Source organism: Hyperolius riggenbachi, chromosome 7 (assembly GCF_040937935.1).
Source record: "Hyperolius riggenbachi isolate aHypRig1 chromosome 7, aHypRig1.pri, whole genome shotgun sequence".
Lineage (NCBI taxonomy): Eukaryota > Metazoa > Chordata > Amphibia > Anura > Hyperoliidae > Hyperolius > Hyperolius riggenbachi.
In genome coordinates this window covers 176,753,203-176,776,734 of record NC_090652.1, presented here as the reverse complement: position 1 = coordinate 176,776,734, position 23,532 = coordinate 176,753,203, and the positions used below count along the sequence as shown (strand labels likewise).

General features: G+C 43.2%; 1 protein-coding gene across 1 annotated transcript in view; it reads left to right on the top strand.

Moving 5' to 3' along the window:
* Window positions 1-23,532, top strand: part of STAT1 (signal transducer and activator of transcription 1) — a 1,171,385-nt gene that overhangs the window by 418,890 nt on the left and 728,963 nt on the right. Inside the window, exon 6 of the mRNA XM_068244925.1 lies at window positions 16,144-16,302. Within this exon, the coding sequence (XP_068101026.1) occupies window positions 16,144-16,302 (159 nt within the window). The remainder of the gene's footprint in view (window positions 1-16,143; window positions 16,303-23,532) is intronic.

Below are 23,532 nucleotides of genomic sequence, written 5' to 3'. Positions count from 1 at the left end.
CAATTGTCCATTTACAGAGGTATTTCTCCCACCCAGCATGGGTATGTGTAAAAATACACCCCAAAACACATTGTACTACTTCTCCCGAGTATGGCGATACCACATGTGTGGCACTTTTTTGCACCCTAACTGCGCTAAAGGGCCCAAAGTCCAATGAGTACCTTTAGGATTTCACAGGTCATTTTGCGACATTTGGTTTCAAGACTACTCCTCACGGTTTAGGGCCCCTAAAATGCCAGGGCAGTATAGGAACCCCACAAATGACCCCATTTTAGAAAGAAGACACCCCAAGGTATTCCGTTAGGAGTATGGTGAGTTCATAGAAGATTTTATTTTTTGTCAAAAGTTAGCGGAAATTGATTTTAATTGTGTTTTTTCACAAAGTGTCATTTTCCGCTAACTTGTGACAAAAAATAAAATCTTCTATGAACTCGCCATACTCCTAACGGAATACCTTGGGGTGTCTTCTTTCTAAAATGGGGTCATTTGTGGGGTTCCTATACTGCCCTGGCATTTTAGGGGCCCTAAACCGTGAGGAGTAGTCTTGAAACGAAATTTCTCAAAATGACCTGTGAAATCCTAAAGGTACTCATTGGACTTTGGGCCCTTTAGCGCAGTTAGGGTGCAAAAAAGGGCCACACATGTGGTATCGCCGTACTCAGGAGAAGTAGTATAATGTGTTTTGTGGTGTATTTTTACACATACCCATGCTGAGTGGGAGAAATATCTCTGTAAATGGACAATTGTGTGTAAAAAAAATTAACAAATTGTCATTTACAGAGATATTTCTCCCACCCAGCATGGGTATGTGTAAAAATACACCCCAAAACACATTATACTACTTCTCCTGAGTACGGCAATACCACATGTGTGGCACTTTTTTGCAGCCTAACTGCGCTAAGGGGTCCAAAGTCCAATGAGCACCTTTAGGCTTTAGTGGGGTGCTTACAATTTAGCACCCCCCAAAATGTCAGGACAGTAAACACACCCCACAAATGATCCCATTTTGGAAAGTAGACCCTTCAAGGTATTTAGAGAGGGGCATGGTGAGTCCGTGGCAGATTTCATTTTTTTTTTGTCGCAAGTTAGAAGAAATGGAAACTTTTTTTTTTTTTTTTTCTCACAAAGTGTCATTTTCCGCTTACTTGTGACAAAAAATAATATCTTCTATGAACTCACTATGCCTCTCAGTGAATACTTTGGGATGTCTTCTTTCCAAAATGGGGTCATTTGGGGGGTATTTATACTATCCTGGAATTCTAGCCCCTCATGAAACATGACAGGGGGTCAGAAAAGTCAGAGATGCTTGAAAATGGGAAAATTCACTTTTTGCACCATAGTTTGTAAACGCTATAACTTTTACCCAAACCAATAAATATACACTGAATGGTTTTTTTTTTATCAAAAACATGTTTGTCCACATTTTTCGCGCTGCATGTATACAGAAATTTTACTTTATTTGAAAACTGTCAGCACAGAAAGTTAAAAAAATCATTTTTTTGCCAAAATTCATGTCTTTTTTGCTGAATATAATAAAAAGTAAAAATCGCAGGAGCAATCAAATAGCACCAAAAGAAAGCTTTATTAGTGACAAGAAAAGGAGCCAAAATTCATTTAGGTGGTAGGTTGTATGAGCGAGCAATAAACCGTGAAAGCTGCAGTGGTCTGAATGGAAAAAAAGTGGCCGGTCCTTAAGGGGTAGAAAGCCCTAGGTCCTCAAGTGGTTAACCTCCGCTGGCCTGTGTTAGTACACAGAGCGAGCGGGTAACATATGTATATAATTTTGGAATGAAATATCTTATTGAGTCATCCTAAACTTTGCTAGGCGTGGCCTGCACATACTGCGCCAAAATACCAAAAAAAATCAATGCTTAGAGGAGGTAGCTTGAAGTCTAGCTTTTATCCAAAAACAAGTTATGGAATTCACAGCCAGCGATCCTATAGAACAATTGATTGTGTTTATCTAAAGAAAAATTCCCACCGAATGGGTTTTATCAAAGATATGGAGTGAGCAATTCCTGTGCACTGGAAGAACCCACTCCCTTTGGCTATAAATGACTATAAAATAAGAAAAATAATTGTCAATAAATCAAAAGTTCAGATACAGTATCTGTGCTGTGATAAGCCATATAACTAAGACAAAAACCAGAACTGGATTCAAGTATAGTCACCAAGATGGCCTCTGGGGCGTGTTCCTTTAGGCGTGGCCGCTTGCGATCATTCAGAATACATGGATTCCCTTGTGAGCCCTCTTCTGCTGGTGATCTGATCATCCCTCATTGAATGAACTCCCTCTTCTTAAACTCCTCACTACCTATGGTCCTGCCCAGGAGATCAAATCTCCCAGCCTATCACCAGGCAGTGGGAGTGATCAATGGGAGTATCCTGTAACTAATTTTTAACCCAAGTGTAATACTGGATTTCACCCTCTGGAGGTGCTATTGGCTAACTAATCACATTCTTAATGGGATATTTGAAAAACTAGAGACATTTTGATTATGTTATATTAACCACTTCCCAACTGAGGGGTTTTACCCCTTCAGCATCCGAGCAATTTTCTCCTTTCAGCGCTCCTTACATTCATTCGCCTATAACGTTATCATTACTTATCGCAATGAAATGAACTATATCTTGTTTTTTTCGCCACCAATTAGGCTTTCTTTAGGTGGGACATTATGCCAAGAATAATTTTATTCTAAATGTGTTTTAATGGGAAAATAGGAAAACATATGGGGAAAAAAAATTTATTTTTCAGTTTTCGGCCATTATAGTTTTTAAATAATGCATGCTACTGTAATTAAAACCCATGAAATGTATTTGCCATTTTGTCCCGGTTATAAAACCATTTAAATTATGTCCCTATCACAATGTTTGGCGCCAATATTTTATTTGGAAATAAAGGTGCATTTTTTTCAGTTTTGCGTCCATCCCTAATTACAAGCCCATAGTTTATAAAGTAACAGTGTTGTACCCTCCTGATATAAATATTTAAAAAGTTCAGTCCCTAAGGTAAATATTTATGTATTTTTTTAATTGTAAATTTTTTTTATTTTTTTTTAATTACAAAAAAAAAAAAAATGGGGAGTGTGGGAGGTAATGAGTTAATTTTTTGTGTATAAGTAATGTATGTGTGTGTGAAAAATTGTTTAGGGTGTAGTTTACTATTTGGCCACAAGATGGCAACAGTTTAATGCGACCTCCAAGCGTCCTTCCGGAAGCTTGGAGGAAGTACAAAGAGGCTGGGATTTTTTTTTCTTTTTCACAGTGATCGCGCTGCTTAGCGAAAGCAGCAGATCATTGCGGGGGCAGAGATCAACGAAAGGGAATGAATTTTCCCGTTCATTGATCTCCGGGCGAGCGGGCAGCGGCGTGCACGATCGCGGGAGTGCGAGCGGGAGAGCGGACAGCGGCGGGGGTACGTATATCTACGCTCCGGGCGGGGAAGTGAAGTCCAAAGGAGCGTAGATATACTGTACGCGGGCGGGGAACTAGTTAATTATAACTCACAGTGAATAAATCAATGCTATAAATTCCCTCATGGATAGCTGATCTGGATCGGATCACTGGTTATTATTCAGTATACAGTGACCTTTTCTACCATATTCCAGATAGATTTGATTGTATCCAAAAATCATAGTAACATATTTGAAATCACCATGGATCTCTCCTTATATAAAACATTGTGTATGTTAGCAGGGTTTTATATTTCTAACCATTGATATAATTGTCTAACATGCAACACGGGTAAATATACAGTATTTTCATACCATTTTAGATATATCCATTCAAATCATGTTGATATTAATACATATACATTTTTATATTATTATTGATTTGTATTAACTCCTGATAAAACATAATTGATGGTAACCATTATATAAGGCTTGATCATAAAGTATTTGTATTACTCTTTGTATGATACATTTCTACTCATAAGGCATACATATAAGTGAGTCGTGTGTTATTTTCTGAGTTGTGTCCTTAGATGGGAGGCATGTGTTCACACTTTGTTTGCTATGTCACCAAGTTTCTTGGTTTGCAACAATGGCTAATTTCTAAAATATACAAGCCTTAGAGATTGTATTCAGAGGTTCGTCTTTTCAGCCTCCTGTGTTGGGCAACTGTTTGTTTTGAAACAAGGACTAGCCTGATTTCATTGTTCAGGCAAGGTGAATAGGATTATCCATTGCAAACATCACATCAGCTGACTGCCTGTTATTCACAGCTACCTCTCCTAAGGGACAGAGATTATTCAGCATTACATGGCAATATTAAATCGCCATATTAAAATATGCTCTGCATTTCTCAATGATCAATGTACCTATATTAACCTATAATCACCATATATTAAAAAGTCTTTGTCTTCTGTACCTTAGGGGAAGGAAATTATTAGGTTTATTTGTATTTGATCATATACAGTTCAATTGATCGGAAAAACGTTATTCCCCCATTTGGAAATCTCGACACTGTGCCACATATGAATGCAATTATCATGTCCAGCGTCCATATACAATTAACTTTTTCTCCTGAGTTTTCTCCTAGGTGATATTTTTACACCTTGCCAATAACATGCCCTTTAAGCCACTTGCAAGCAAGAAAATACTTAAAAGTAATTTTGATAGTACCTTTTCACCTTCTTTTTGGCACTTTGCGATTAAAACAAGCCGAAAAGTAATTTTAAAAAGAAGTTGAAAAATGATCTTCTTGGAAAAAACTCAGGTGAAATAGAGAATTGCATATGGCCCCAGGTGTGTAAAGATTTGATTGCTCCTCAACTGTGTAAAGTTCATATAAATCAAAGGATTTGCAACCAAGTATTAAAAAGTGAAAGTTTGATTTATGATTATTATTCTGTCCCATCACTTTTTGCCCCTTAACAAGTGGGATTCACGTGTGATGACTGTTGTAATTCCTACACCATTCAACTGATTTGTATGTAAATACCCTCAAATTACAGCTGACAGTCTGCAGTTAAATCACATTGTTTTTGTCTCATTTCAAATCCATTGTGGTTGTTGATGGAGCCCAAAGTGTTAGAATGTTCCAATATTTATGGACCTGACTGTTGGTGTTTACTCACTCTGGACATTACAATCACTTCTTCTCCATGTTGGATAGTGCACTGGTCACCTTGGAAATTTGTGATCAGTCGCCTGACAGAGGATTATTTGAAAATAACTTAAGTTTAACCATTTCCCCTCCCCGGGACGAGTAACTATGTCCCTGCAAACGTCCATAACTCTGTGCAGGGACGTAGGTACTACGTCCCTCCCGCCACGCCCCCCCGCTCGCCCCCCACCCCACCCCCCCGCACTCGGTACCGCCGCTCATTACCGCCGATCGCCCGCCGCTAGATCAATGAATGGGAAAACAAATCCCATTCATTGATCTAATTCCCCGTGTGAATGGCTGCAGCCGTCTATACAGACGGCTCGGCCATTCATTCATTCCGTATGCATAGTGCTTCTGTTTCCGTACAAACAGTACGGAGCTGAAGTCACTACTGAGGACATCTTGTGGCCAAATTGTAATATTACATCCCCCCTTTTTTTTTTTTTCAGTTTATTATCCCTAGATACCTTTTTTATTATTATTATTAACCCCTGACCTCCCACACTCCCCTAAAGTTACCATTTTTTTTTTAATACAAAAAAATTACAAAATTAAAAAAAAATACATAAATAGTTACCTTAGGGACTGAACTTTTTAATATGTTCAGCGCTGCGTATGCGCTTTATAAATACAATAAATAATAATAATATGTATACAAAAACTGTATACTACAATTACTTTATAAATTATGGGCCTGTAATTGGAGATAGACGCAAAACTTAAAAAATGCACCTTTATTTCCAAATGAAATATTGGCGCCATACATTGTACTAGGGAAAAAATTTAAACGTTGCAATAAACGATACAAACGGGAAAATAAAATGTGTGGGTTTTAATTACGGTAGCATGTTTCATTTTGAAAATATAATGGCTGAAAACTGAGAAATAATGTTTTTTTTTTCAATTTTTTTCTTATTCTTCTTATTAAAACGGAGTTAGAAGAAAATAATTTTTAGCAAAAAGTACCCCCCAAAGAAAGCCTATACAGTGGCAAAAAAAAACAAGATATAGATTGTTTCGCTGTAATAAGTAGTAATAAAGTTATAGGTGAATGAATGGAAGGAGCGCTGACGGGTGAAAACTTCTCTGTTTTTTTGAGCAGAAAAACCCTTTGAGGTGAAGAGGTTAAAAGGGCCTGGATGTCACCCCTATTGATTTTAGCGGCTGTACAGAAATCATGGCACACTCAGTATTCAATTAGTGCCCTCTATTATAGCAGCTACAATTTGTAGCCGCTATTTGTAGCTTCTGTTTTCTATGTATAGCTGCTATAGTGGCTACAATTTGTAGCTACTATTTTTTAATGTCTATCCTCTATTTCTAGCCACTATTTGTAGCTGATATTTTCAATGTCTAGCCGATAGCGGCTACAATTTGTAGCCGCTATTTGTCGCTGCAGAAATTAAGGGTTAGGCACCATCAGGGGTGGGGTTAAGGTTTAGGAACCACCAGGGGTGGGGTTAAGTGTTAGGCACCACCAAAGGGGAGTAAGGAGTTAGACACCAACAAGGGAGGTTAAGGGTTAGGCACCACCAGGGGAGTTTTTTGTGTGAGAGTAGGGAGAGGTTAGGTCATGGCAAAGTATGGGTAAATATTACTATATCATTGATATCATACTACATCATTTTACTATATCAATGTAGTAGAATAAGATATATGAATCAGAATCAGCTTTATTCGCCAAGTGCGACAGGAGTCGTACTCAGAATTATTTGTGGTTCACATGGTATAGGCAAGTATGAGGCCCGTAGAGCCTACGTAAAGTCCTTTGGTTCAAAAAGTCTCAAAACGATGTGCGGATCAAGCAATGAGCAGCTGAGAGGTTTCCTGACCAAAGAAAGTACTACTCCACTCGTTTAGCAGCAGAACTGCTTGGGGGAAGAAGGAGTTCCTGTGCCTGGTGGTTTTGGATGGGATAGTTCTATAGCAGCAACCCGACGGGAGAAAATCAAAGTAGCAACTGCCAGGGTGGGCAGGGCCGGTTCAAGTAACAATTGGGCCCTAGGGCAAAATTGGCTTGGGGGCCCCCCAACAGACACCCCCGACCAAGAAGCGTCATTAGAGGCCCTTTGTTGCAGCCAAATTTCCCTCCTGGGTCCCTGAGCTGGCTTCTGATCAATCACCTCCCAACCTAACAGACTCGGCAGAGTCCCTGGGGAGCAACAGTTAAGATGGGGGAGGGACAACTTGGGGGCCCCTACAGGCTCTGGGGCCCTGGGGCAATTGCCCATTTTTTCCTATGGTAGCTCCGGCCCTGAGGGTGGGAGGGGTCGTGAGAGATCCTGGTGGCCCTCGTCTTCATCTTAGCAGTGTGGAGGAGATCAAGAGATGGCAGCGGCGATCCGATGATTCTCTCCGCCTCAGTGATGACTCTCTGCAGCTTATACCTGTCACTGGCAGTCGCACTAGCATACCAGACAATGACTGAAGAACAAAGGATGGACTCAATGGTTGCAATGTAGAAGCTGGTCAGCAGCTCCTGTGGCATGCCAAATTTTTTCAGTTGGCACAGGAAGAACAACCTCTGCTGAGATTTCTTTTGAATTTTGGTGGTGTTCTGCCCCCATTTCAGGTCGTTGGTAAGGGTTGTGCCGAGGAACCGCACCGATGGTACCTTAGATACTTTGGTATCACCTCTGAGGACTGGTGGGAGGGGAGGGGGGTGCCTCCTGAAATCAACGATCAGTTCAACAGTCTTTGCTGCATTGAGTACTAGGTTGTTTTCCTTGCACCAGTTGCAGATTCGCTCAACTTTGCTGCGGTACTCGTGCTCTCTGTTGCTGCCAATTAGACCAATGATGGTAGTGTCATCTGCAAATTTGATGACCCTCACAGAGCCTGCGGTTGAGGTACAGTTATTGGTGTACAAGGAGAACAGGAGTGGGCACAGTACACATCCTTGCGGAGCACCGGTGTTGGTGGTTCTCACGCTAGAGAAGCAGTTGCCAAGCTTGACCTGTTGCGTTCTCTCTGACAGAAAGTCCTTGACCCATGCACAAAGAGTGAAATCAACTCCGAGCTGCACCAGGTTGACAAGCAGGATGTCTGGGCACATTGTATTGAATGCTAAGCTAAAATCCAGGAACAGAATCCTAGAGTAGGAGTCTAGCCTGTCCAGGTGCTCTGTGATGTATACCAGGCTGACGTTAATGGCATCCTCAACAGACCTATTTGCCCTATATGCGAATTGGTGCAGGTCAAGGACGGCGTTGGTGGAGCTCTTGAGGTGGGCACTTGCCACCAGTCTCTCTAGGATCTTCATGATGTTGGAAGTTATGGCCACAGGTCTAAAGTTGTTAAGATCTGTGCTGCCTGTTTTTTTTGGGGACTGGTATAATTGTGGACCTCTTGAAACAGGAGGAGACTGTACCTTCTGATAGGGACCGCTTTAAAAGGGAGATGAGCACAGGAGATAACTGGAATGCGCAGGTTCTTAGGCAGACCGATGACACGCCATACGGGCCTGAGGTCTTCAGCTTGCGGAAGGTACCGGAAAACCTCTGATTCCTGGACTCCAACTGGAGCCAAGGCGCCGAGTTCCCCCTGCGCCTTTGCCTTGGTTGCCGGGACTTCGAGTTTCTTGGACTGGATTTCGATTCTGCAGTAGAATTCGTTGCGCTCCTCGGCCAGCTGGAGGCTGGGTTCACAGGCTGAGGAGGAGGTTTGAAGTTTGTGGCAGCCCTAAGGCCTTTCCATACCTCTGGTGTATTGTTGGACTGGAGGCAGAGTACCAACCTTTCAGAGTATGCCCTCTTGGCAGTTGACATTTCATGACATTCCTTTCTTTTCTAAACTCCTCAGGGGTGTCGGACTGGTGTGCCGTCTCCTTCATCTTCCGAAGCCGGCGCAGTTTGTCCTTAACCAAGGCTTGTTGTTGGGGAAGACCTTGAAGGCTTTGGATGGAATACACTCTTCTTTGCAGAAGCTGATGTAAGAGGTGACATTCCCTGCCCATTCATCCAGAGTGGGTGCCTCTAGGGTCCTCCAGTCGGTGGAATCAAAGCAAGCTTGAAGCTCCAGTTTGGCTTCTGCAGTCCATTTTTTGACAGTTCTGATGGCGGACTTTGTGGTCTCCAGAAGCCTCCTGTAAGTGGGGATCAGATGGATTGTGCTGCAGTCGGGGCTTCCCAGGGCGGCTCCTTGGGTGGCCTTGTAAGCGTTCTTGTGGACCGTGTAACAGTGGTCCAGGGTGTTGCAATTCCTGGTGGGGCAGGTAACGTGTTGCTTATAACGAGGCATCGCTTGCATTATTAAGGTCACCCAGGATGATGAAGAGGGCCTCCGGGAGGGCGGTTTCCCACCGCAAGATGCTGTCACTCATCACCATAAGAAACAAATTTCCGGCACTATCACCAGGCTATCACTATCACTCTCCTCCCTGGCCTGGTATGTGTACGGCAGTGGTGTGCCCCATGGTGAATGCCTCAGGAGATGGTCCAGATTTGTAGACAATGTCCTGGTGTACTGGTCTGGGACCAGTACCGCCCTAGAAGAATTCATGCAGTATCTGAATGATGGAAAAGAAAATATGCAGTTCACTTTTGAATGGAGTAAGGAAAAAGTGGCCTACCTGGATCTGGAGTGATCAATTAAAGGAGGTGAAATTATCTCCAAAGGATACAGAAAAACAATTGGCGGAAATCTGTTGTTACATAGAAACAGCTACCATCCAGACCACACATTCAAATCATTGCCCTATGGACAGTTCCTCAGGCTGAGATGAAATAATACTAGGTATGAGGACTTTATGGATCAGGCAAAAGATCTAAAAAAGAAATTGGAAGGGAGAGGATATGAGCCTGAGGTACTGGAAGCGCCATTGAAAAGAGCACAAAGTGTAGAAAGAGGAGGATTAATAAAAGGAAAAAATGAAAAGATGAATAGGAATCTGGAATCAAGTGAGAGGTTGAACCTTGTCTTCGATTTCACTCCAATGCACAAAGAAATAAGACAAAGTGTGATGAAAAATTGGAAGATGATTCAAAGAGATCCAGTCCTAAGGGAAATATATAAGGAACCTCCATTGGTCACATTTAGAAGAGTACCAACTCTAAGTAATAAACTAACAGCCAGCGAATTTAGAACACCACAAGAACTTACATGGCTAGAACGGGGAAGATCTAAGGGTAATTATAAATGCGGCCATTGCTCTTTATGTGCACATATGAATCCAGGAAAATATTTAAAGGTGGGACCGATAGAAAACAGAACGAGAGACTTCATAACCTGTAGATCAACCCACGTAGTATATATTGTATGGTGTCCATGCCACCGCTTCTACATAGGTATGACGACAAGACAAATGAGGAAGCGAGTACAAGAACATATTAAATCAGTGGAAACTGGAGTGGGATGTAGTAGATTGATTGAACATTTCAGGAGTGCACATGAAGGAGATACGACCTGCCTGAAGTTTGCAGGCCTTGAACAGGTCCCGATTCCTACAAGGGGAGGTGATCGAGAACGTTTATTATTAAGAAAGGAAAGTAGATGGATCATTCATAGCGATGCTTTGGGACCTTTAGGTTTGAATGACCACATAGACATGGCATGTTTTTTGGATCCTTAAAGGAAAGGTGTAATTGCATTTGAGTCCAAGACCCTAGATTATTGTTTTTAAATTTGGATCTAACGGAAGTCAGGTACGGGGTAATGTGAGAAGATACTACATGGTGCTAAATAAGGTGGTTAAGAAATAATATTGAAAAACAGATATTGTATAAAAACAGCGCCATAGGGTAGTTTTTGCCTCAATGAAGGAACAACAAAAATATGTCCTGATAGCCCCAGAAGGAGAAGCTAGATCCCCTTTTTAAATAACATAGAGGAATAATATCTTTAAATATTTTTCTCAAATATATCTCTCTTTTTTCTTTTATGATGGAATTAATAAAGTATACCTTTTATGTGTTTTTAGTGTAAATAACTCTATATAGGATTCAACACATGAGCCAATTTAATTGTTTAGCACCATCTAGTGGTCTATTTGTATGTCACAAAGAAAAGACGTACAAAGACCCACTGTGGAACGCATGTTACTTCCTGCCGAACGTACGCGTGACACGCAAACGAATGTACGCGTGCGCGCTGACGCAAGGACGCAGGAAGGGATGCGGAAGCGGCGTGACAGGCGCAGTATACAGAGCGAACGCCCGGTAGTTTAAAAGAACACGGAAGTGGAGCGCACGGAGCCTCAGAGGAAGCTTACACCAAGCGAAACGGTCGTCAGGCGGACCGCTGCTCCCACATTGCCCCACGGTAGAAAGATCATATGGGTATGTGAAGTGTATCTTACAATGTTTGAAATGGATGGAAGATTTGTTGATACCATTAAACCTATTGAAGACTAGCCTGGTAATAGTGCCGGAAATTTGTTTCTTATGGTGATGAGATAAATGGTTGTTTTTCTACTTCCTGAGCACATCAAGGGCAGCATACCCTGAACATCAGACCCTCAAAAGCTCCCATCCAGAACGATCTAGATATAGCAGTGCCGGTTACTTTCTTCTATTATTTGATATAAGATGCTGTCACTAAGTGCACGCAGGGCAGTCTTGGTGCAAGCATCTGGGGGGATGTAGACCCCATCGAGAATGAGGGAAGAGAACTCCCTGGGGGAATACTGAGGCCTGCAGTTGATGGCAAAGAACTCAACATCAGGGGTGCAGGTCCTGCTAAGAATGATGGCATTGGTGTACTAGGCGGTGTTAATGTAGAAACAGATTCCCCCACCCCTCTTTTTCCCAGAGAGAGCTGAGTCACAATCTGCACGTAGGAGGTCGTAGCCTGACACTTGCGAAGAGTTGTCTGGGATGCTGTTGCACAGCGAGGTCTCAGTAAAGCAGAAAAGTGTGGTGTTCCTGCCAATCAAGGGTTTACTGCTGAGTAATAGGAGCAGCTCGTCCACTTTTTTGGAGTAAGCAAACATTTGCTAGCAGGATGGCAGGGACGGGAGAGAGTAGGCTTTTCCTCTTGAGCCGCACCTGGGCACCTGCCCTTCTTACTCTGTAGCAGTGTTTTCTCTGAGCTTGCTCGGTGGTCAGATGTTGGATGTTGACAGTGACTGCATGTCACAGGGGGGTTCCCTCTGATGGCTGGGGGCCAACTGGGGGTTCCCATTTAAGGAGGTCTTCCCTGGACAAGGTGGCAATGTGGTGTGTTGCCCGTACCGCACCCATAGCAAGAGTGCAAGTGACCTTGAGGGCCGGGCAGGTAGGTAGCAGGCAGGTAGCAGTGATCTTGAGGGCCAGGCAGCTAGGTAGCAGGCAGGCAGGTAGTAGAACACATTGCGTGGGTGGTATTACTACTACAATCTACAGACTACAGACTGGGTTGGAGCAGCAAGCAGGGCACCGTACAGTGGGTGGCTCAGCTCCTATGGAGCATAGGAAGCGGTGGGGCAGAGTTATAGATCTCACAGTGTATGGGAAATGGAGCGTAGGCAGCGGCGGAGCAGAGACACCAGATCCCACCATGTGTGGTCAGGCATGTGGGTAGAACCCAGTATGGTGGATGGAGCAGCTAGACCGACCAGAACAGAGCAAAAACACAGTACCGTACAGTTAGTGACACCCCGCAATGGAGCACCAGCAGCAAGCAGGGCTGAGACAATAGATCCCACATGTGTGGTCAGCAGCAGGCAGAACACAGTATAGTGGATGGCACAAGCTACCACAAACCAGAGCAGACCCGACCAGAGATGCAGCAGAAAACGCTGTTTAGCAGAGACAGGATCTCACCGTGTGTAATCAGACGAGATGGTGGACGGAGAGCTCAGCAGATGCATTGAGCCCCAGGAAGCTGGTCATGGAGGCCCCACCCTGTGTTGGCAGATCCTGGGGGCTGGTCGCTTGGAAGACTCCATTTGGTGGCGGCAGCTGCTAGAGGTGGGCCAGGAGAAGCTTGCCAGGCGCCAGAGGCTGCTTCAGGTGGAGAAGCAGTCCCGATACATGTGGGGCACGTGGATCGGTGGCTGGTGTTGGAGGCTCCTTTAAGCCTGGACTGATCAGTGGTGAGTTAGCCGGAAGTTTTGTCTGGAAGCCGGGGGAGCCGCGTCTACCACAGATCGAGGACCGGGCTGGCTGCAGGTGGCTACTGGGAGGTCGAGGTTGATCGGGAGCGGCGGATGCTATGGAGATGTGGGGAGACAGAGCGGAGTTGATGCGATGTCGGGCAGAAATCAGAGCGGGCCCAGGAACGATGCGAGATCAGAGCGGGCACCAGGTTCCCGTGACTGCTTGCTGGAGCTGGATCTTCTGTTCGGCAGCCGGCGCAGGCTAAGCTGGATCATCGGTTGGTTCAGGTGAGGTTTCTGACTGGAGCTGGGGCAGGCTAGGCTGAATCAGTGGTTAGTTGAGGTGAGACCCCTAATCCTGCTCACACAGTACACGCGGCAGCAACTACAGCAGCAATCATGCTGGGACCCTGATCTAGGTCCCTAAATGACCTTAAAAGCAGAAAATACAGAAAATAAGAAAGAGACACTCTATGGTCTAGATAAGACAGACTAACTAAAACTAAGAACTAAGAAAAATAAGACTAAAATCGACAAATTCCAGGAGCTATGTGACCGAGGCAGCCTCGTGGGCGCCATCTTGTCCAGCCATCATCTAGTGTCAGTTCTATTTCGGGTCTGGTTTCCAGAGTGTTAATCAGTCCATTGTATGGTGCTGGTAAGCTACACAGCAAAATGGCTGACATGTGGCTGTCTTTTACAACCTCCTGATTGCTCTGAGTTGTGCTACTACTTCTAGCATTGCATTTATATGCTCCTGCATGTCTCCTTTCCTAAAAGGAATAGCTTGCTATTTAAACTGGATCTTTCATATGCAACTTTTTCAATACATCCCACATGCCTTTCATTTTGTCCTGCTTTCTTATGTGAATACGCTGATCATCTTGCACTATGGTTGCCCTTACTTGTATGTTTTTTCTATCCCATTCCTGATGGTGTTCATCTGGTCTATCTGTAGTAATTACATCCCACAGATCATCTCTAGATAGCAGCATTTACACTACCAACTTAGCCACTGCTAGTCTATGTTCTGGGCTGCTAGACATGTCTTCTTCTGCTATTTGCTTGTTATTGTAGGTCACAGTACCTTTGGGAAATTCCCTGTAATTGTTTGCTGAGCTTCACTGGATCACTGTTGGGTTTTTGACCACGCTGTCTGGAGTTTGCTGTGTTTCCGGGTACGGTGACTGGGCCCATAACCTGATGGAGCAGAGTGGTCTGTACACGCAGATAGGCACCCAGTTAGAACTCTTTACTGAAGAAAAATATACAGTGATAAATCAGGGCAGCACGGTGGTGTAGTGGTTAACACTCTCACCTTTCAGCTCTGGGTCCCCAGTTCGAATCCCAGTCAGGTCAGCATATGCAAGGAGTTTGTATGTTCTTCTTGTGCCTGTGTGGGTTTCCTCCTAAATTGGCCCTAGACTATGATACATGCACTACACGATACATACTGTACATAGACATATATGACTATGGTAGGGACTAGATTGGGAGCTCCCTCTGAGGGACAGTTAGCGACAAGACAATATACTCTGTACATTGCTGCATAATATGTCGGCGCTATATAGATACTAAAATAAATACATACATTTTACACTACCATGATGAAATGCAGCTTACTTAGAACAGAGAGGAGCACACAGAGAGAATACAGGAGAACACATAAAACACAATACCATAGAGATCATTGCAGCACTTTACATTTTGCATTGACATCTTGTGGTTGCTTTACCATACTGCAGTTTAGGTAATTCTGTTGATACTCCCAAAATCAACCCATTTACCTTCCCTCTTCCCCTTACATACTCTCATAAATGTACAAACTTGACATTCTCATCCATACTCGGGGTAGACTAGCTTAATTAGTGCAAAAGTCTGAATGAGTAACCCATATCCGCCAGTGCATTTCCCCATATCGCTCTACCTATCCTTTTACACGCCATATGAAGCATTCTTCTTTAACTATCAGTCTTACACCCCTGCTGGCTTTCTCAACCAGGAACCCTAGGGTTCCTTGAGTATTCTGCAGGGGTTCCTTGGCATTTTCCCCATCGTGGGGGAAGTATATAGAGCACACTACAATAAGTGGTACTGTAACAAGAAGCACTAAATTGGGGGGTCAGGAGAGTGGTAGTGTAATAGGGGGTAGTGAAATAAACAGCCACACATACAGGATCTTCTAAAAAAATTAGCATACTGTGATAAAATTCATTATTTTCTGTAATGTACTGATAAACATTAGACTTTCATATATTTTAGATTCAAATACACACAACTGAAGTAGTTCAAGCCTTTTATTGTTTTAATATTGATGATTTTGGCATACAGCTCATGAAAACCCCAAGTTCCTATCTCAAAAAATTAGCATATTTCATCCGACCAATAAAAGAAATGTGTTTTTAAAACAAAAAAAGTCAACCTTCAAATAATTATGTTCAGTTATGCACTCAATACTTGGTCGGGAATCCTTTTGCAGAAATGACTGCTTCAATGCGGCGTGGCATGGAGGCAATCAGCCTGTGGCACTGCTCAGGTGTTATGGAGGCCCAGGATGCTTCGATAGCGGCCTTAAGCTCATCCAGAGTGTTGGGTCTTGCGTCTCTCAACTTTCCCTTCACAATAACCCACAGATTCTCTATGGGGTTCAGGTCAGGAGAGTTGGCAGGCCAATTGAGCACAGTAATACCATGGCCAGTAAACCATTTACCAGTGGTTTTGGCACTGTGAGCAGGTGCCAGGTCGTGCTGAAAAATGAAATCTTCATCTCCATAAAGCTTTTCAGCAGATGGAAGCATGAACCCACATTTGAACCAGAAACAGCAGCAGAAGTGCCTGACCTGCCAGCTATCTGTTATCTAAGCTTTCTGCTGTAACTTGTGGTTTACATGATACATTATTTTTCTACATTTTAAAGAATAAAAACACTCAATAGCTGGTGTTTTTTTTCTTCCAATTTTACAATAGACTTTATGACTAAAGTGTCTTATCTACAACAATTGTTCTTCATCTCACAGGTTCACTTCTATTGCCAAAAGCCTTCAGCAAGTCCGACAGCAGTTGAAAAAACTGGATGAGTTAGAGCAAAAGCTCACATATGAAGGTGATCCCATTACTAACAACAAGCAAGCCTTGCAAGAACGCACACAGTTTTTATTTAAACAACTGATACAAAGGTATTTTTTAGTTTGAGCATTTTTTTCCCTTGCTTATCATATCTTAACACAGACACACATGCACAGAACTGCAGACATTATTGTAATGTGATACAGTAGAGACTCGCTTATCTGGCTCTAATGGGGATCGGCTGATGCCAGATAATGTGCTTTCTGGTTGGTTGCTTGAGATGTTCAATGTTAAAAATAGGCCTAGCAAATACCATGAACTCTACATTAAATGTTAAAATACAGTAATTGAAAGTATATTTACCTTAGAGGAGCCACTGAACCCAGTCTTAAGCACAGCAGTGCCTACATACAGCCCAAGAAGTTGGCCTACATCACTGTGAGTTCTGCCGGCCACTTGTGTTGGTTAGTTGAGTTCCGGTATGTTGTTAGTATTAGCTAAGTAAGTTATTTAGTCAACAGCAAATGTACTGATACCATTTTTTCTGTATTGCTAATAAATATAGAAATACTAGAGAGATTTCTACTTAGGAATCAATTGCCTCACTCAAGTGCTAGTGATGGTGATCAGTAAGGTATTCAAAGTTTGAATTGCAATTTGTCATGTTTCCTTTTCACATTAGCATAATTTTACCATCAATGCAAGGAAAGCATCCCCGCTTCCTTTAAATGCAGATATAGAATTTTCCATAACTACTTCCTGTGGTAAAATATTACATTTTAACCACTCTAACTGTAAAGTACTCTTTGCTCAATAGATTGCAAAACCTTTTTTCCTCCATCTGCAGCTCATGTCCCCTTGTTTTTTTTTGTTTGTTTGTTTTTATACTCTGTTTTGCAAAAAGAATACAGTGTACATCAAGCACATGCAGCATTAAGTGAACAGGGATCTAGAGATACAAACAGCATTACCACATACATTGTGAAGGAAATAAAAGAAAACAGTACACTTTGTGAATTCTTCAGTGGGAACGTATGTAGCATGTACACAGCCAAGCATAGCAATGAAATTGCACTTGCATTTTGGCATCCCAACATACCAAAGATCTCAATGGTACAATACACTTTTATAGGAATTACAAATATGAACCTGCATTTTGCAAAAAAAAAAACATTTTAAAAATCAAGTAACCCCAACTCGATGGACGTATGTCTTTTTTCATCCAAAATAACTATGTAACTATGTAACATCTTATCCCCCTTCTTCTGGACATGGCGCCCCCAGCTATAGCATATGTTTTTGTTGAAAATAGGTAAAGACAGTGAAACAAGGTGAAAATCAAGGTGTATGTATCAACTCCCACTTCTTCCATCCCCAGAACATCCTGTCCACAACACCCTACTCACTGACCGTTTAGAACAGTTGTGAACTCCTCTGAGCATCTAAAATAATACCAATATATGACCAAATCTTGTCATAGACTTCTAGCCTATTTATTGCCATATGAGTAAGATCTTCCATAAGCTGGGTGACATCTAATTCCCTCACTAACTCCTCCACCCCCGGTAGCGACGTCTGCTACCAGTGACCTACCAATAAACATTTTGCGGCATAGAGTTTAGATTATGTCTAACTACCGATCTTTTGTGGTGCTTCATGGACCAGTTATTATAATGTAGGAGGTAGAATGGTATATGGTGCATTTCTGTCTGTCACCGCTTTAACCAGCCTTTCAATCCTCTGCCAATAATCTGACAAAAGTGGGCACAACCATAAGATATGAAGTAAAGTCCCCACATCTCAACCACATTGTCACGCTGGTGCATGAAGCATAATGTACAATATAACACAATGGTACGTAAGAGCAGTCCGGACCGGTCCGTAGTCATACACAAATCAGAGATATCGAGGTACAGAGTAGCAAGGCGTAAACAGTCAGTAACTTAGCAGGGTCATACACAGGTCAGATGTCAGTTGTGTTATAAGGAGCAGGCAATAAACGTAGTCAGAGGCAGGCTGAGTCTAAACCGGATATCAGATGGCTAAGGTACAAAGGGACTAGACAGAGGCAAGGTCAGGAGGCAGGCAAAAGTCGGTACACAGATAATAATACAATAGATGTTACTCCAAATGTTACTTCAATATATTACTAGAATATTACGAGTAATTTACAATATTTCGTACTTCTTGGACATCACACCTATCTTGCTTCGACGGCTGTGCCAGGTCTAGCCTGTGTGGCTAATACAGACTTGATGCAAGCAAAAAAGTAACGATGACCAGCACTTGCCAATTCTTAAAAAGCAGAATATTTATTCACAAAAAAGAGTGAATAAAAATAGCCATGACATCCGGACTCCCAGAATGTAACTATAGCTCTTGGTAGTAAGTATAGCTCTTAGCTGCATACGATGGCATGAGGACTTCCTCCAGAATAGGTTACGCCTCCATTGCAGCCCGATTCTAGTCACAACGGACTGTCGCCGTTTAGAACGGATAAACCGCTCTTTGTCAAGTGAAAGCATGTCACTATTGCCTGCCTAAACCCTATTTATACTCCTCCCCCTAAGCTATAGCCAATCACTACAGAGGTGGACCTGATGGGGAACTGGAAGCAAACTCCAAAACATCCAATCACATACCTGGAAAGGCAAATTTGAAAAGCCGTTAACTGGGAGTGTGTAAAACGTCATGTCCACCAATCACAATCCAAAACGTCATATTCATGCGTAAAAACGATCGCATTCGACGCGTCAAAAAACGTCCCATAATTATTACGGAAGACGCATCAGCGTCATGCGTAAAAATTTACGCATCATTTACACATATGTACGAATGGATAAATTCAATGCCATCTAGTGGCCACATAAGAGAATGCACCTCAAAAATACAATTCTGCTTTGCCATAAGATTTCATCAAATACCAATAGACACATGCGTCCTAACAATACTGGACATCCATACATACCGCCGCATTTAGGTTTCATTTGAGAGACAGCAAAGCAGAATAGAATATCCAGGTATTGTTCACCAGATGTGGAGTACTCCCATCCTATCATCCTAAAAATTAAAAAGAATTTTTAATGAAAACACTTTATAAAGTTCATAAGATAAGATGGCGCCCACGTAGGTTGCCACGGCACGCAGGGCTCCGGCCCTTCTCTCTCTTTTTCCCCCTTCCCGTTGTGGCTCACCTTCGCAGGAAGGTTGAAGGAGTTCCCCGTGCTCTCCTTGTTCGGGGGAGCCTGGGCACGCTAGGCTACAGATCCTAGCGCACAACCGCCGTCACTGAGCTGCAGCCGTCTCCCACGTGGCTGGCTCATGGACCCCACACAGGCCGCTCCACCGCCGGAGGATCAGGCGCTAATGCGGGCGCTCAGTGGAGGACCCGGAAGACAGACACCACCGTCCGGGTGGTCAGCGTCGCTGCCTGGCTGCTGTAGGAGGACCATTCTGCTCTGTTCCACTGCCGACTGCAGGAGGGAAAACACCGGAAGAGCACTGCCCGGCTCCTGCATCCAAGCACCACGTGGGCAGCTATAGCGCCGCTTCCAAAGGAACTGGGAGGACGCTGCAGTTAAAGGCGCAAGTGCCCTTTTACCGCCTCTGAGGATGCTGCCGCACTCCCCCAGCTAACCATCCTGGAGCCCTCTGCCTGGACCATACTGCCACCATCTGTCCCACTGCCGAGACCCTGAGCGGCTGCAGCTGCTGCGGTTGAGTCCACCCAGCCTGCTCCAGGGGACAGTCCCTGGATCCAGCAGCAGAACTCCATCAATCCACAGATCCAGAGCAGGTCACCCAGCCCCACATGGGAGTTCCAGCGAGTGCAGCGTGCAGGCCCACGCTTTGACCTCAGCCACTTCAATGCCAAGCATCAGTCTCCACAGCAGACAAGGCAATAAAGCCGATCAGCAGGACACAAACTGGACATTGACCGACCGACCAGGTTATGCTGCAATCCTAAGGGGACTATTTTCACTGCATTTTTTTTTTCTCTTAACTTTCTTTCTCTTCTTTCCTCTCCTCTCTCTTTCTCCTTCCTAGAGTTAGACTGCGGGGGAATCTGATTTAAAGTATCGATGCAAAGCGTTTTGAGTGCCATAGTCGGCAGCGGATTACCCTCCTGGTCCTTCTCCTGGGTTAATCTTTCTTTTGCTATCCTATTTATGCTTTATTTCTATGACTTGTGTTGCATTGGACCTACTGTATGTATTTACTTTATATACTGTATGCATTATGTATCTACTGTCTACTGTATGCTAATATGTACTTTTCTGCTATTGTACCACCACCGACCCCGTTGTGCCAAAACCAATTCCGGGTACAACTTACGTTGTACTTGGCGAAATAAACTTGATTCTGATTCTGATTATAAAAAGAGGGATAGAGGGGTTAATTAAAAACAAAATGACAAAAATAGTGAAAAAATATAGAATGGCCTGCAATGTGGCGATCAACCTTTACATTAATCAATAAAGTCAGATTACAGGTAACAGGTCATATTCCCAGTTTAGACCCCGGGGATGTAAAGTTCCCAATTGTCTGATCCACCATGCTTCGGCCTTGAGGAGTAATTTTAAACGCTCCCCACCTCTCCTTGGTCTATGAATCTGCTGTAATACTTGAAAACGTAATGCTGCCACCCCATGTGACCTTTCAGTAAAATGGGGAGAAAGTGCCTGTTCCATTCTTTTTTTTCTAATCGCGGATTTGTGGGCAGAGATCCTATCTTTCACCCTCTGAGTGGTTTGGCCCACATACAATAGCCCACATAGGCACTTTATACAATATACTACAAATCTAGAATTGCAGTCAAAAAAACCTTTCAGTTGGAAATTTCTTCCACTCAGAGGGTGTCAGACAGAGTCACCACCCAAAACATTTCCGCACTGGACACAATCCCTACAGGGGAAAGTTCCCCTCCTTCTCGTGCCTACATTGTCAACTGAATGTCCCAAATCTGACCTTACTAACTTGTCCCTAAGCGTGGGCGCCCGTCTGAAGGAGAACAAAGGAGGGTCCCTAAATTCAGGAACCCTCGGAAGTCCCTCCCTCAGAATAGACCATCTTTGCTGTATAATACCCTTAACCTGATCTGAGATTGTGCTAAACCTTGATATAAACGGAATCCTACCACTATTTTCTCTTCCCTTCTTCCCACCCCTCTGGCACCCATCCCTTACTTTCTGTCTCTTAATTCCTCTACCCGTAAATCACATGTAGTTGGATCAGAAACTATTCTCTCAACTCTCAGTATTTGAGATCTAGGAATTGCACTTTTTAGAGATAATGGATGAAAGGAGTCAGTGTAGAGTGGAATTTCTATCCGTTAATTTTCTAAAAAGGTCGGTAACAAACCTTCCTTCTCCACACTTGACCCTGACATCCAAAAAATCAATACAGGTACTGCTGACGTGTGATGTCAACTTAATAAAAGGATACCTTCCATGCAGGTCCAGGATAAAGGCATCAAGGCTCGAACGTGGCCCCACCCACAAAAGAAAAACATCATCAATATATCTTACCCACATCCTCGCATATGCATGAAACAATGGATGCGTATAAACGAACGCCTCCTCATATGCTTCCATAAAGAGGTTTGCATAGCATGGGGCCACGTTTGAGCCCATCGCCGTCCCCCGGACCTGCTCGTAAAAGACATCACCAAAAAAATAATTATTCATCGTCAGCACTACCTGTAGGAGAGACATAAGGAAATCACATTGCGGTTTATTAAAATCAGAACGGGTATCAAAAACATGTTGTATTACCTCCATTCCCTCCTGGTGGGGAATGGAGGTGTACAAACTCTCCACATCCATGGTGACCATAAGGAAATCTCCTTCAGGGTAAGGTTGAGACTTCAATAAGTCCAGAAACATGTGAGAGATACGGGTAGTGCTAACGATGAATTATTTTCTTTTTGCTGATGTCTTTTACGAGCAGGTCCGTGGGACGGCGATGGGCTCAAACATGGCCCCATGCTATGCGAACCTCTTTATGGAAGCATATGAGGAGGCGTTCGTTTATACGCATCCATTGTTTCATGCATATGCGAGGATGTGGGTAAGATATATTGATGATGTTTTTCTTTTGTGGGTGGGGCCACGTTCGAGCCTTGATGCCTTTATCCTGGACCTGCACGGAAGGTATCCTTTTATTAAGTTGACGTCACACGTCAGCAGTACCTGTATTGATTTTTTGGATGTCAGGGTCAAGTGTGGGGAAGGAAGGTTTGTTACCGACCTTTTTAGAAAATTAACGGATAGAAATTCCACTCTACACTTTGACTCCTTTCATCCATTATCTCTAAAAAGTGCAATTCCTAGATCTCAAATACTGAGAGTTGAGAGAATAGTTTCTGACCCAACTACATGTGATTTACGGGCAGAGGAATTAAGAGACAGATTTAGGGTGAGAGGTTACCCGGAAGGGGTCTTAAATGTAAGGGATGGGCGCCAGAGGGGTGGGATGCAGAGAAGAGAAAATAGTGGTAGCATCCCGTTTATCTCAAGGTTTAGCACAATCTCAAATCAGGTTAAGGGTATTATACAGCAAAGATGGTCTATTCTGAGGGGGGGACTTCCGAGAGTTCCTGAATTTAGGGACCCTCCTTTGTTCTCCTTCAGACGGGCACCCTCGCTTAGGGACAAGTTAGTAAGGTCAGATTTGAGTCCTTCAGTTGACAATGTAGGCACGAGAAGGAGGGGAACTTTCCCCTGTAGGGATTGTGTCCAGTGCGGAAAGGTTTTGGGTGGTGACTCTGTCCGACACCCTCTGAGTGGAAGAAATTTCCCACTGAAAGGTTTTTATTGACTACAACTCTAGATTTGTAGTATATTGTATAAAGTGCCCATGTGGGCTATTGTATGTGGGCCAAACCACTCAGAGGGTGAAAGATAGGATCTCTGCCCACAAATCCGCGATTAAAAAAAAACGAATGGAACAGGCAGTTTCTGCCCATTTTACTGAAAGGTCACATGGGGTGGCAGCATTACATTTTCAAGTATTACAGCAGATTCATAGACCAAGGAGAGGTGGGGAGCGTTTAAAATTACTCCTCAAGGCCGAAGCATGGTGGATCAGACAATTGGGGACTTTACATCCCGGGGTCTAAACCGGGAATATGACCTGTTACCTGTAATCTGACATTATTGATTAATGTAAAGGTTGATCGCCACATTGCAGCCCATTCTATATTTTTTCACTATTTTTGTCATTTTAGTTTTTAATTAACCCCTCTATCCCTCTTTTTATAAAGTGTTTTCATTAAAAATTCTTTTTAATTTTTTGGATGATAGGATGGGAGTACTCTACATCTGGTGAACAATACCTGG